Raw genomic sequence first — 15,591 nt, forward strand, 5'->3', positions numbered from 1 at the left:
TGTTGTGGGAGCAGCTTGACCGTATGGTACGCAAGAAGTGCCCATCAAGCCAATCCAACTTGTGGGAGGGGCTTCTAGAAGCATGGGGTGAAATGTCTCCCGATTACCTCAGCAAATTAACAGCTAGAATGCCAAAGGTCTGCAATGCTGTAATTGCTGCAAATGGAGCATTCTTTGACGAAAGCAAAGTTTGAAGGAGAAAATTATTATTTAAAATAAAGATCATTATTTCTAACCTTGTCAATGTCTTGACTATATTTTCTAGTCATTTTGCAACTCATTTGATAAACATAAGTGTGAGTTTTCATGGAAAACACAAAATTGTCTGGGTGACCCCAAACTTTTGAACGGTAGTGTGTGTGTGTGTATATATATATATATACACACACACACACACACGCGCACATATATACACACACGTTTTAGGCAGTTGTAGAAAAACGCTGTAAAATAAGAATGCTTTAAAAAAAATGGAAGTGTTAGTTTTGTTTTTTAAATCAATTAACAAAATGCAAAGTGAATGAACAGAAGAGAAATCTAAATCAAATGAATATTTGGTGTGACCACACTTTGCCTTCAAATCAGCATTGATTCTTCTAGGTACACTTACACAGTTTTTCAAGGAACTCGACGGGAGGTTGTTCCAAACATCTTGGGGAACTAACCACAGATGTTCTGTCTCTTCATGTCATCCCAGACAGAATCGATGTTGAGATCAGGTCGCTATGGGGGCCCCATCATAACTTCCAGGCCTCCTTGTTCTACTTTACGCTGAAGATAGTTTAATAACATTGGCTGTATGTTTGGGGTCGTTGTCCTGCTGCAGAATAAGTTTGGGGCCAAGAAGACACCTCTCTGATGGTATTGCATGATGGATAAGCATCTTACTGTATTTCTCAGCATTAAAATGTAGCTAAACGTTTAACAAACTTCTGACATGTCATAAGTTTCCATTGCTGGGGGTCCAAGCACTGAGACCCCCACGAATTGCTAAAACGAAGCAGCTGAAGCGCTCTTGTGAGCACTCAGCCGCTTCGTTTCTGTTCTGCTTTTTTCGGGAAATCAATGTATCGGTGGACGGACTCAATAGATAGGCTGCGAGCCCGTATTCCGATACATCGGCTTTCCGGAAGAAGCCGAACAGAAACGAAGCGGTTGAGCGACCACACAGGAGCTTCAGCTGCTTCGTTTTAGCGATTCAGTGCTCGGACCCCCACCAATCAAAACTTCTGACAAGTCACTATGACATGTCAGAAGTTTTTTAAACGTTTAGGTACACTTTAAGGACACCATTAATCCTGACCAATTCACAACTCAATTTGCTGAAATGCAGCCCCATACTTGCAAGGAACCTCCACTATGTCTCATGTTGCCTGCAGACATTGTTATTGTACCGCTCTCTATCCCTTCTGCAAAAAATTGCCTTCTGTTACATCCAAATATTTCAAATTTTGACTCATCAGGCCAGAGCACCTCCTGTCATTTTTCTACACCCCAGTTCCTATGATTTCACGCATAGTTAAGTCGCTTGGCTTTGCTTCCACATCGAAGGTATGGCATTTTGGCCACAATTCTTCCATGAAGACCACCTCTGGCCAGACTTCTCCAAACAGTAGATGGGTGTATCTGGGTCCCACTGGTTTCTGCCAGTCCTGAGCTGATGGCACTGCTGGACATCTTCCGATTTTGAAGGAAAGTAAGCATGAAGTGTTTTTGATCTGCGAAGTTTCCTTGGCTTACCACGGAGTCTGCGGTCCTCAACATTGCCTGTTTCCTTGGGCTTCTTCAAAACAGCACATCTTGAAACCCCAGTCTGCTTTGAAATTTTTGCCTGGGAGAGAACTTGCTGATGCATTATAACTACCTTGTGTCTGTTGCTGTGCTCATGCTTGCCATGGTGGACCTGGGACATGAAACGGTCTTCCACAACCTCAGCTTTGAAGCAGAGTTTGGCTACTCCTCATCCAGTTTTAAGCCTCTTACACAGCTGTTTCTGTTAAATTGAATGACTGTGCTTCAACTTACTTATGAAAATGATGATCATTATCACCTGTTTGGTATAATTGGTTAATCATATAATCCTACAAAATCCATGACTTTGTGCAAGTGTACCTAGAAGATTTGATGCTTTTGAAGGCAAAGTGTGGTCACATCAAATATTGATTTGATTTAGATTTCTCTTCTGTTCATTCACTTTGTATTTTGTTAATTGATAAAAAAACAAAAACTATCATTAACACTTCTATTTTTGAAAGCATTTTTCCACAACTGACTAATTCTTTTGCACAGTACTGTTAAATGAGCAAGTTCTTCAAAAAGAATTAGACTAAATACATTGCAAACTGTATTTAACACATGCCTACACAATTACATGTAGAAGTTGTTTCAAGGACTCCAGCAACAGTAAAAGGCAACACACATTATATAGATTTTGCACCATTTTTCATTAACACGTCGCATATTAATATTACACAAACTGAAAAAATAATGTAATAAATGGGAATGCTTAGAATACGAGATACTTCTATTGCAATTACGACAACTTCTGGATTGCATACATATTTTTTATTTAACTGGATCATGTTATAGTACATTTAAGACTAGGTTCACACCAAGCTCGGCCACTACATTCAGTGCAGACGTTAGAATATTCTCCTTACATATAAATCATCCCCATAGACTTCGGTCAGCTAGACTTATACCAAAAGAGTGTCCTCTTGGCATTCAATTGGTTGCCATAGAATTGTTTCAACTATATTGCAAGGCATAGTCAACTACGAATTACTACTGTATAAAAAAAATAAAAGTGTACATAAAAAAAGGGGTATGAAGAATGTATGCTCCGAACATGGTGTGATGTTATGTTTAGGAGTACTTGAACCCTTTGGCGTCTTTCAGAAACTATCCGATTTTCAGATGGGAATAATTTACAAGATGTTATAACAATAAACTGGTAGATACAAGAGAGTCCAGAAGTCATGAAAGTCTTCTTGGCTCTGCTAACTGACCAAGAGGTTTTACCACCACAACTGCTTATTCACTAGGTGACCTGTTTATATTCCCCGTCCCTATTAGTTTTGCTGTTTTTATGGTGTTTTACAGATGTCCTAATTTAACTGGGTTTGCCATGGTGAATAGTCCATTTCTACCTCTCCCTGAACAAAATAACCGAACTTTATAACTTCTGATAAGTGGACCTGCCATATGCAGGCAAGGTGTTACCCTCTCCTTCCTTCTCGCATAGTAACTGTCTCACTGGACTCCAGTTCTTTCTTTTTCTGCTTATAAACATCTAAGAGATACTTGTCCGGCTTTATGTTGGCCTCATTCAATTTTAACATAATCTTCTCAACTCTCTGTAGGCTTCTCGCATTCTTCATATTCCGTCCTGCAATGTATAATTTGAACTCTTCTAGTTCGATAAGTTTACAGGTGTCCACCTCACAAATGTTCTTCACTTCTTTTGATTTGGCCACTTGAGGGAAGAAAACCAGACCAGACATTTTCTCAAGTTTCTCAAGGGGGACTTGGTATTCGGGCAACTGATGCTGAAAGCTGATCGGGATGTTGGGAACAACAAATGCTCCCTCAGCTAGGGTCTCTTCAGACTGCTTCTTCCTGGCGAGTATTACCTTAAAAAGATGTGTTGGCACTGCTACATCATCCTTACCAATAACCTGAAAAGAAGAATTAACAAAACCTTCATTACCCCAAGGAAATCAAAGTACATCACCCCACAAACTGCAGTTGACCCCTGCTCATCTAAATCTAGCTTTAAACGCCTCCACTTAGAAATTAGAACCTACATGTCTAGATATTGCTGTTACATATTTGTTATGGTGCCTCCTAGTGATCTTTGATACACTCTCAAAATATTCACCTAATATATGCAGTGCCGGAGGTCACACATGCTCAGCAGCTCAGTCCAATGGCCGGATCATCTTGTACTCGGGGAGTGGAGTGATTCCTGCTATTGTACACCCAAGCCAATTAGAATCAGTGCACTTAGTCTCACCAACTCTGGATACATTAGGCGACGTTCTGAGAGGGGAATCAAAAGAACACTAGGAGGCGCCATAACAAGTAATAGCAATATTAACACACAGTGCGGCAGATTCGCTATTCAAAGTGCTGTGTGATTAAAGAGAAAAATAATTTAAATTGTGGAACAACCTCTTTAGAGGGCTTAAGGTTTGGAAAGCTCATATTCGGGTATTCTGAATTATTTTTTAAAAAAAGTCACTCATTTGGAACCACCATTAAATATCCAGAGAGAAGATGAGCTACATAGAGGGTCTCTATAGGAGCTATGTAATGCTTAATTTGCCCTGTGGAGGCACTGCAGGGGTTTTGAACACTTTCTTCCAGTTTCTCCTGCTTCTTACAGTTAATCTCTGGGGTATCAGCAGCAGGACAGCCTGTCATCAGCTTATTTTTAGGGGACTCTTCTGACAATGAAGGTTTGTCCAAAGTAAAAAAAAGGAGGTTGAATAAATAAAGCTTTCATGAAGAATGTAAATGTAACACCATTTGTGCATATCAATGGTCTCACTCAATACCAAGGTTGGCTAGAATAAGTTACTCGATCTATCATGAGACACAAAGTATTCTTCTGACATGCATAGTGACAAATCAAATGACATCAAAAAGTGAAAAAGACTCTTAATAACTATCTATTAAACAGATGATAAGTAGGTAAAGAAGTGCTATGACTACATGCCCACAAACACCTACGATTCCAGGGATTATTTCACAGCAGAACAGTCAATACACGCAAGTGCTGCAGCATTTCCAGATTCGGTCATTCGCTTCCCCAAAAAGGGTCTTCTATTGTACATTTTGCTTTTAGAGGCCTCATTTTAATTCCAATGTATAATTTATCAAAATATAATCCCATTCTGTTTACAGAAAAAATAGGTAGCTCTTAATGAGAATGTGCAGTGTCTTTCTCCCTCAACTAAGAAATGAAGCGGATCTGCAGCTGCTGATAAGAACAACTTCATTTCACGATTGAACGCTTCTTAACCCATCCGGCAGGTGCAAAAAGCAAAGTTCAACCAGACTGAGAAATATTCATTGTTTTCAAGAATATACCGGCAGATCGGTCAACTCTGAAGTGACATTTATAGACACGTGACTAAACAATGACTCACCTGATAACGGACATTTTTCTTGCCATCTTCATGCTGCACGGGCAATGTCAGAGGACCACTCACAATCCACACATCCTCAAATCGCTGCGTCAAGTCTCGACAGTACATTTCAAACCTGGATGGATATTTCAAAAGACGAGAGAAATCAACCGCGGTTAGTCAAGGAGTCCATTGTCATGTACTGTGAAACTGGTCTTCATAACAGGCCTGCTTGAACACCACTGGTTGAGAATTTTTTTTTCCTTGAGTTGTCCTCCTTTTTATTTTTTATTATTATTCTTTGCAGATATGGCGACTTGTATATATCTCAGGGACTCAATGGTAATGCTTCCATTGCAGTTGGTTTCCGTTCCGTAAAGTTTAGGCTTTTTTCACAGAACCAATAACATAGTCGACTACGCTATTGTTTCCGTGGAATAAAAATATACTTGATATAAATGACAAACAAAAACCAACTGCAGCAATCATTACCATTGAAATCAATGACAATGCAAACAGAAGCTATAGTTTCTGTTCATCCGTTCCTCCTACGGAAAGGTTGAACGGATCCGATGAACTCAAACCAAACGCTGATGTGAACGGGCCCTTAATTGTTCTAATTTCTGTTGGTGCAGTGTTGTCCTGGAGACCATGTGTGGATCCAAATCACATAACGGCTACTATTTAACCCCTTAATGACCAACCAATATATCCATTTTTTTTAATTTATCCCCGCATTCCAAGAGTCACAACTTTGTTATTTTTCTGATTATGTAGCTGTATGAGAGCTTGTTTTTTTTTTCTGGGATGAGCTGTATTTTCCAATAGCACCATTTTGGGGTACATATATATTTAATTGATTAGCTTCTATAGATTTTCTTTGGGGGGATGGTATCGTCTATAGCTTTCAACGATGGCGGCTGTCAGGTGATTTGTCCACGTGACCGCTTGTCACTTCTGTGCAGCGTGTGCGCAGATACAGGCAGCAGAATCTTTTATATCTGTGCATGTGTTAAAAGCATAAGAGCAGGCAGTCACATGATCAAATCACCTGACCGCCGCCATCTTTGAAAGCTATGGGTGGGATAATCGCATCGTCCTATTTAAACTAAGCCCCTCCAGGGGGAGAAAGGGGCCCTGAAATGAAGAGCAGTTGTGAGTCATGTGGATATTTACAGTTGCCCGTGTCAGAACAAAGCAACTTAGGGCATTTTAGCAATTTCATTACAAAGCAACCAACCACTAACTTAAAGGGGTTTTCTGGCTTTAATAAAGCTTAATCACTGTATAATTTAAAAGTTATAAAACTTCTAATATACTTTAGGTTTGCAGTCAGTGAATGAGAACACTCTTGTTTACAGTCAGAGGCTGCAAACCCCTACACACCTAGTCCTGCACTCAGCTGAGGTGTGAATACAACTGTATCGAGTCTAGGCAATACTCTGTGAGCTAAATACATCAGCAGAGGCACAAATCTCTCTGCTAGTTTGCTATGTTTCGGTCTGGAGTGCAGGCTGTTTAGCTCACAGAACTTTATTTTAGCCCCCTCTCTCTGTAAAACTACTTTGGTGCCTCGGTCGATATTGACTGCGGCATCTAAGGGGTTGATCGCCCGGGATAAGAGTTATTATAGCTGACCCCTGCTAATAATGGCATAGGCAGAGCGCCTGTGTCCACATCATACCTGTGTCATATACCTATGGTGCTGTTTGGTATCCACCTCCCACCTGTGCCGCACAAGTACAGAACGGCATGGTACGGGTAGGGGGTTAAACTACATGTCTCAGATAGCACTTAGGACAAGTAGTTCCCTGTTGATCATTGATCTTACCTATTCCAGAAGCCGCTGTTATTTTCATAGTTTTGAGGCACAATGTTTGAAAGATAGAAGGTTTCTGCCATAGCTTCCTGTAGAATATGAAAAAATTTTTTTTACTGTAAACGATCAAAATATAACTAATATTTAAGTCAAATGAAGGCAATTTATGTGTATTTTATTTAAAATTCAAAAACATGTCTGAAAAAAAAAATCAAGCGGAACACTAAAATTCTTACTGTAGAATATTTACAGTCCCCCGCTGGTGCCATGTGACCCCGAGACCACCCACTTTGTAAATAGTCTTCATTGTTGGCACCAAACATTGGTGGAACATTTGGATCCGGTTTAAATAGACAGTGTTTTCGTTCAGCAAAACCTGAGGAAAAGATAAAGGAGTTACGATAAATATACTAAGTAAAGCATGACGGACACTGAAATCAGAGACATCCATGTTTACCAGTCCTGAGACACTTTACAGACTACCGAACATTACATATTTGAGATCTTTTTCCATCCTCCTGCTGGTTTCTGTAAATGCACAATTTCTCTCTATTCTTGCGGAGTGGGCATGCTCTTCCTCAACTACAGCTTCCCCGCCGCTCAGAGCATGCAGTCTCTGGTACACGGAGGGTGAGATACTGCAGATGCAAACCCCCCTCCCCCCACCACCACCACCCTCATCTTAAATTTACAGTTATTGCAAAAAGACATTTTGAGGACTGAGGGGTTTTCTAAAAATTTCAGGAAACCTACACCACCACCAAAGAAGTATCCATGACTATAAAAATACATGTTGCAGCATTGTCAAAGAAGCAGTTCCAGGAAAACGTTCCTATAAGTGGTTCAATAAAGAAGTCATGGGGAAACCCATAGCAAATCTGCAACGAGGGGGTGCTTTGCTTTAGAAAAAAAACTACACAAAACATAGCAACCAACTTACGCCCAAAATGTGACATTTAGAAGTATTTTTTTTTTTAAACGGTCGCAAAAGTGCACATGGTCTTTGGGATATATGCAGTGTCCCCCTAGGACACTACTATTGAATAAATGGTTAATGTTTTATACGGTTTTACATGATTCTACATAATTATACAGGAAAGTGCCTGAAGGCAGAGGTCGCAATAAAGCTTCTACAGGCATCATTGACGCCTGTAAAGGCTCTGGTACGCTTTTAAATCAGTCTCACGCGTATTTCTACGCGGCTTTAAATAAGACTCAAAAAAGCTAAGAGGAGTATTTATACTCGGCTGGACTGAGCTAAACTAATAAAACGCTGGCCCCCTCCATGTACAGTGTAGTGGAGTTGAGTGGACCATAGGAGGGGCTGAGAAGAGGATGTATTGTACTCTGAGGAGGACAGAGGAGAAGTCTGTGAGGAGAAGTTTTCCCTGGGCCTTACAGCGACGACTGGGTTATAGACCTCGGCCCGGCTCATCAGGTTTTGGCAGATTACATGTTGCTTTTGTGTGGAAGATCTGCACCTCGCAGTTAGAAATTGCAGAAAATCGAGATATATGTGGACCCTGCCAGTGGGAACTGCATACTAGAGGAATCGCTATTTGAGAATTTGCATCAGAGAAACCGATTGCTGCCATTTAGGGAACATGTGAGATTTGGAAATCTTCCTCCAGGTCAGCCAGCCCATTGCTGTAAGATTGTGTCCCTCCATCTATAGGTTCTGCAATTTTCTGACAAGTAAAGGAACTGTGAGTTATCTGTTCAATTGCTCTACAGACTCCGGCCTATTATTCTGCACTACATCATCAAGGGCACCCCATCTTCAACTAGTCAGGAGACATATACACAGGGTGCCCCGGGGGAACAACTACCACCATCATCTAAGTGCAACCCCTCATCGCTGTGCCAGCCCTAAAAGTGTGGGAGGTCTAGTGGAGGCGGGTACTGCCACCTTGAACAGACAGTGATAGGGGACTACTACTCCCAACATCCTGCCTGCCAGCTGTCCCACTGGGCCAAAGCGCACTCCCCCTGGGTTGCTGCATATTCCCTGTGGACACGCCATAAATGTCTGAGTTGGAAATACCCATTAAGTCCTTTACTCACCAACTAGTTTCTCTTTTGTCAGATGTTCAATCACCCATCGCGGTATCTTCTTGGCTTGATCATAGGATAAAGCATGACCAACATATTGTCTGACCTCTGCACCACTCTGCGGGAATCCGTATTCCTCGAATGGGGACGGTTGTACTGGCTCTTGAGACAAAAAAGTGTAATAATAACATTATAACAGGTTCAGTGAAGCTGTCGTGTCCATCATATAATATAGGCAACACACACCTGTAAGGGTTAATAAACATAATGACATGCGATATCCCAGATATACTTCTCTTGGGGTTTGATCGTTAATTCAAGTTTGTGTAACATGATGGTGACTTATAAATCAAATATGAATTTAAAAGACATCATAAAATAACGAAACGTAGGGACTATAGGTTAATAAATCTGTAAGGCCACAACTTGCCTACTCACTATTTGCAGTTACTGCCAGTGTGGGAGGGTAGGAGCAGTTAGTCGCTGGCCCACCGACAGAGCGGAGAAGAGGGACATGGGAAACGGCAGAACACTTAGGTGCATTGAATGTCTTTTTTGTGGGGGTGGGGTAAGATACCGGGCACTTTGAGGCTTACCATGAATTATGTTTCTGGACACTGTAGGCACATGGCGCACAGTATGGCACAACACACTGTAGGCACATGGCGCAGAGTACGTCACAACACACTGTAGGCACATGGCGCAGAGTACGGCACAACACACTGTAGGCACATGGCGCAGAGTACTGCACAACACCCTGTAGGCACATGGCGCAGAGTATGGCACAACACACTGTAGGCACATGGCGCAGAGTATGGCACAACACACTGTAGGCACATGGCGCAGAGTACGGCACAACACACTGTAGGCACATGGCGCAGAGAATGACACAACACCCTGTAGGCACATGGCGCAGAGTACGGCACAACACCCTGTAGGCACATGGCGCAGAGTACGTCACAACACACTGTAGGCACATGGCGTAGAGTACAGCACAACACCCTGTAGGCACATGGCGCAGAGTACGTCACAACACACTGTAGGCACATGGCGTAGAGTACAGCACAACACCCTGTAGGCACATGGCGCAGAGTATGGCACAACACCCTGTAGGCACATGGCGCAGAGTATGGCACAACACACTGTAGGCACATGGCGCAGAGTACGGCACAACACACTGTAGGCACATGGCGCAGAGTACGGCACAACACACTGTAGGCACATGGCGCAGAGAACGACACAACACCCTGTAGGCACATGGCGCAGAGTACGGCACAACACCCTGTAGGCACATGGCGCAGAGTACGGCACAACACCCTGTAGGCACATGGCGCAGAGTACGTCACAACACACTGTAGGCACATGGCGCAGAGTACGGCACAACACACTGTAGGCACATGGCGCAGAGAATGACACAACACCCTGTAGGCACATGGCGCAGAGTACGGCACAACACCCTGTAGGCACATGGCGCAGAGTACGTCACAACACACTGTAGGCACATGGCGTAGAGTACAGCACAACACCCTGTAGGCACATGGCGCAGAGTATGGCACAACACCCTGTAGGCACATGGCGCAGAGTATGGCACAACACACTGTAGGCACATGGCGCAGAGTACGGCACAACACACTGTAGGCACATGGCGCAGAGTACGGCACAACACACTGTAGGCACATGGCGCAGAGAACGACACAACACCCTGTAGGCACATGGCGCAGAGTACGGCACAACACCCTGTAGGCACATGGCGCAGAGTACGGCACAACACCCTGTAGGCACATGGCGCAGAGTACGTCACAACACACTGTAGGCACATGGCGTAGAGTACGGCACAACACCCTGTAGGCACATGGCGCAGAGTATGGCACAACACCCTGTAGGCACATGGCGCAGAGTATGGCACAACACACTGTAGGCACATGGCGCACAGTATGGCACAACACCCTGTAGGCACATGCCGCACAACACCCTGTAGGCACATGCCGCAGAGTATGGCACAACACACTGTAGGCACATGGCGCAGAGTATGGCACAACACACTGTAGGCACATGGCGCAGAGTATGGCACAACACCCTGTAGGCACATGGCGCAGAGTACGGCACAACACCATGTAGGCACATGGCGCAGAGTACGGCACAACACACTGTAGGCACATGGCGCAGAGTATGGCACAACACCCTACAGGCACATGCCGCAGAGTATGGCACAACACACTGTAGGCACATGGCGCAGAGTACGTCACAACACACTGTAGGCACATGGCGCAGAGTACGGCACAACACCCTGTAGGCACATGGCGCACAGTATGGCACAACACCCTGTAGGCACATGGCGCAGAGTTTGGCACAACACCCTGTAGGCACATCGCGCAGAGGTCGGCACAACACACAATAGGAACATGGCGCAGAGGTCGGCACAACACACCGTAGGCACATGGCGCAGATTACGGCACAACACCCTGTAGGCACATGGCGCAGATTACGGCACAACACACTGTATTGTAGGAAGTAATTGGACACAAGATGTATAGGTTATGGAGATGGAGCCTATAGTTTCAGGGGTGTTGCTGGGTTAGGGGCAAAGTCTGTAAATTGTATTGGATACGGACAGCCACATATAGTATGTGTGATTGCTATAAATATACTGTATATTTTGGTTTTATGTAGTATATTGGCTTAGGAATAATTGGCTAAAAAGAATGGGCGGGTAGCGCAGAATTTATCCGCTATATACATTATAATCTGCGGTGACGCACTCCCACATATACAAGTATCAATTCTGGGAAAATTATTTTCTAGGAATCCTCACATGGGTAAAAAAAATAATTGGCAATAACTATGTTCAATATGGAGAGTTCTATTAGGCTTTTCTTAATGTTCCTAGAACTGCTTTAAAAATATATATATATTTGCCGTTTAGCATGGCACGGGTCACATCAGTGTGAACATCAGCATGATAATCTGGACAAGTTCCTCTAAATGAATTAACAAATCATGAAAAACATTTTTATGGACACTGGGGAAAATGTCTCCTTTTTTTAGAAGCATTTAGAAAAAAAAACAAACTAACCATGCTCTATAAAAAACAACGTTTTTTCCCCCCCATCTTCGAGTCCCTGTGCGCAGACTGGTAACAATACAAGGTCACGGGACTGGCGCTTGACAGTTAGGGAGAATTTACACGAGCATGTGCGTTGTGCGCGCGCAAAAAACGCTGCGTTTTGCGCACGCAAAATGTACTTAACAGCTCCGTGTGTCATCACCATATGGTGCGTAGCTGCGTGTTTTTCGCGCAGTCGCCATCATGATGACACTATGTTCGTAAACAGAAAAGCACGAAATACTTTTTACTGCTGTTGCGCGAATCACGCACGTCCCACGGAAGTGCTTCCGTGTGCTCCGCATGATTTTCACGCACCCATTGAGTTCAATGGGTGCGTGATGCGCGAAAAATGCACAAATATAGGACATGTCGTGAGTTTTACGCAGCGGACACACACTGCGCAAAACTCACGGACAGTCTGCACGGCCCCATAGACTAACATAGGTCCGTACGTTCGTCTGAATAAGCCCTTACCTGTTGGTTACTTCCAGCGCTGACAGCAGCTAAAGCTTTAACCCTTCAGTACCGGTGCATTTCCCAATTATTTTTAGGTTTACCTTTACTGCAATGCTATATTATAGTCGCTCAGGATGCCCGGAACACTGTGGGCATTGTGATTAGCCGGTTGCAGAAAGCACGTGTAGCATGGGATACCGAGTTCTTACCTGGCTCGGATCGTTTTCGGTAGTCTATATAAAGAGCGGCCAGGCAGGAAGACGTGCTCACCGCCGCCCCCAGCACGAATCCCCCAAAGAAACGGCGGCTTATAAATCTATAAGACAAGTGTCCAGACATCGTGAGGAAGCGGACAAAGAGACAAATTATTAGGAACGCCCCCTGCTGGCCACGAACAGCCATATACTTTAGAATACAAGATGTGCTGCCAGCGACATCTACTGATCAGAACTGTTCTTTGCAAGTCAATACATTGACAGTAAGCTGTATGGCGGGCGCCATCTACTGGTTCTGTTTGATATCGATTGCTATTCTCATGATGAGGATCAGTGTTCGTTTTATCAATAACTTCATTTACGGCTTATTTATTTTTTATTTTTGAATGAGCGGTTTTGACGCGGTCCTTGAACTTGTGGATTTTAACCTTGTTCAACTCCCTGTAGAGTGGCACAGTCTTTGCAGGTCCATATTTTGCACTCCTAGGCACTATCTGTGCCATATTCTCCTCTAGAAGTTATGCAGAATATCTCCATAAAACGAAATTGAATTGCGGTGCAGTTTTTTAATCCGCAGCATGTTAATTGTATTTGCGTAAACGATTATTTGTTGCGGAACTTCCCATTGAATTCAATAGGGAGGTAAAGCCCCAAAACTAATATCAGATGTTGCGTCTGTTTTTGCAGTGGAAAATCAACAACTCTGTCGCAAAAAAACGCAATGAAGAGAAAAAAAAACGTATACTTACCCAGAATTCTGTGTTTCAGAGCCTATTGGGATGACATTTCATCCAATGTGACCACTGCAGCCAATCACAGGCTGCAGCAGTCACATGGGATGAAACGTCATTCCAGGCTGCAGGACGTCGGGGAGACGCGTCGTCATGGTAAGTATCAATTTTTTTTTCCCACTGGTTTTCTGCAGCTGACATTCCGGCCGAAAAACGACACCACAATTTGGTGCGGTTTTTCTGCCGGAATTCCCTGCTGCGCATAGGGCGGATAAGCTGTGTGCTTTTACGCAGCTTATTCACCCTGTGTGAACATACCCTTAGGGTATGTGCACACGGTAGCAGGCTTTTACGTCTGAAATGACAGACTGTTTTAAGGAGAAAACAGCTGCCTCGTTTCAGCCGTAAATGCTCCTCCTCGTAATATACAAGGCGTCTGTGACGCTCGTATATCTTGAGCTGCTCTTCATTGAGTTCAATGAAGAACGGCTCAAATTACGTGGCAAAGAAGTGTCCTGCACTTCTTTGCCGAGGCAGTCAATTTACGCGTCGTCGTTTGACAGCTGTCAAACGACGACGCGTAAATTACAGGTCGTCTGCACAATACGTCGGCAAACCCATTCAAATGAATGGGCAGATGTTTGCCGACGTATCGTAGCCCTATTTTCAGGCGTATAACGAGGCATAATACGCCTCGTTTACGCCTGAAAACAGGTCGTGTGAACCCAGCCTAAATGACAGGTCGTCTGCACAGTATGTCGGCAAACCCATTCAAATGAATGGGCAGATGTTTGTAAAAATACAGCCTCGTCAAAAGAAGTGCAGGACACTTCTTTCAGACGTAATTTGAGCCGTACTTCATTGAACTCAATGAAGCACAGCTCAAAATTTACGGCTGTCAGAGAAGCCTCGCAAAATGCGAGGAGGAGCATTTACGTCTGAAACGAGGCAGCTGTTTTCTCCTGAAAACAGTCTGTCATTTCAGATGTAAAAGCCAGCTACCGTGCGCACATACCCTAAGGCTGGGTTCACACGACCTATTTTCAGACGTAAACGAGGCGTATTATGCCTCGTTTTACGTCTGAAAATAGGGCTACAATACGTCGGCAAACATCTGCCCATTCATTTGAATGGGTTTGCCGACGTACTGTGCAGACAACCTGTAATTTACGCGTCGCCGTTTGACAGCTGTCAAACGACGACGCGTAAATGGACTGCCTCGGCAAAGAAGTGCAGGGCACTTCTTTGCCACAGAATTTGAGCTGTTCTTCATTGAATTCAATGAAGCACAGCTCAAGATTTACGAGCGTCTCAGACGCCTCGCAAAATGCGAGGAGGAGCATTTACGTCTGAAACGACGCAGCTGTTTTCTCTTGAAAACAGTCTGTCTTTTCACACGTAAATGACAGCTAGCGTGTGAACATACCCTAAGAGTGTCAGACTCCTCAAAGCATTTCCCTCCTTTTCTCTAAGGGTATGTGCACACGATAGCAGGCATTTACGTGTGAAAAGACAGACTGTTTTCAAGAGAAAACAGCTGCCTCGTTTCACACGTAAATGCTCCTCGTATTATGCGAGGCGTCTGTGACGCTCGTAAATCTTGAGCTGCTCTTCATTGAGTTCAATGAAGAACGGCTCAAATTACGTTGCAAAGAAGTGGCCTGCACTTCTTTGCTTAGGCAGTCAATTTACGCGTAGTCGTTTGACAGCTGTCAAACGACGACGCGTAAATTACAGGTCGCCTGCACAGTACGTCGGCAAACCCATTCAAATGAAGGGGCAGATGTTTGCCGACGTATTGTAGCCCTATTTTCAGGCGTAAAACGAGGCATAATACGCCTCGTTTACGTCTGAAAATAGGTCGTGTGAACCCAGCCTTAGGCAGATTCTGTCAATTTGACGGGAAAAATAGCGCTGCATGCACATCATGGCTTCCCTCACCTTCTAATGAGCAGAACCCTTTGTGGGACCTGTGAAACCAGAAAGTTTACATGTAAATGCGAGCACCAGGGAGGGTGGCTTTGACCAGTGGAAATGCTACAGTGCGTGGCAGTAACCACTTGGAGTGCCCCAGACTGTG

At 43.9% G+C, this 15,591-nt stretch overlaps 1 protein-coding gene across 1 annotated transcript; it reads right to left on the reverse strand.

Annotated features, from left to right (window-relative positions):
• Positions 1–2,402: 2,402 nt before the first annotated feature.
• Positions 2,403–12,956, reverse strand: EXOG (exo/endonuclease G). Its single transcript, XM_075828687.1, has 6 exons — positions 12,775–12,956; positions 9,016–9,165; positions 7,188–7,327; positions 6,964–7,040; positions 5,154–5,268; positions 2,403–3,677 (listed from the first exon to the last, which is right to left on the reverse strand). Exons 1-6 carry the CDS (start codon positions 12,902–12,904, stop codon positions 3,219–3,221), a joined length of 1,071 nt encoding a protein of 356 aa, XP_075684802.1. The 5' UTR covers positions 12,905–12,956; the 3' UTR covers positions 2,403–3,218.
• Positions 12,957–15,591: the final 2,635 nt, after the last annotated feature.

This window comes from Rhinoderma darwinii, chromosome 5, assembly GCF_050947455.1.
Source record: "Rhinoderma darwinii isolate aRhiDar2 chromosome 5, aRhiDar2.hap1, whole genome shotgun sequence".
In the NCBI taxonomy this organism is placed as follows: Eukaryota; Metazoa; Chordata; class Amphibia; order Anura; family Rhinodermatidae; genus Rhinoderma; species Rhinoderma darwinii.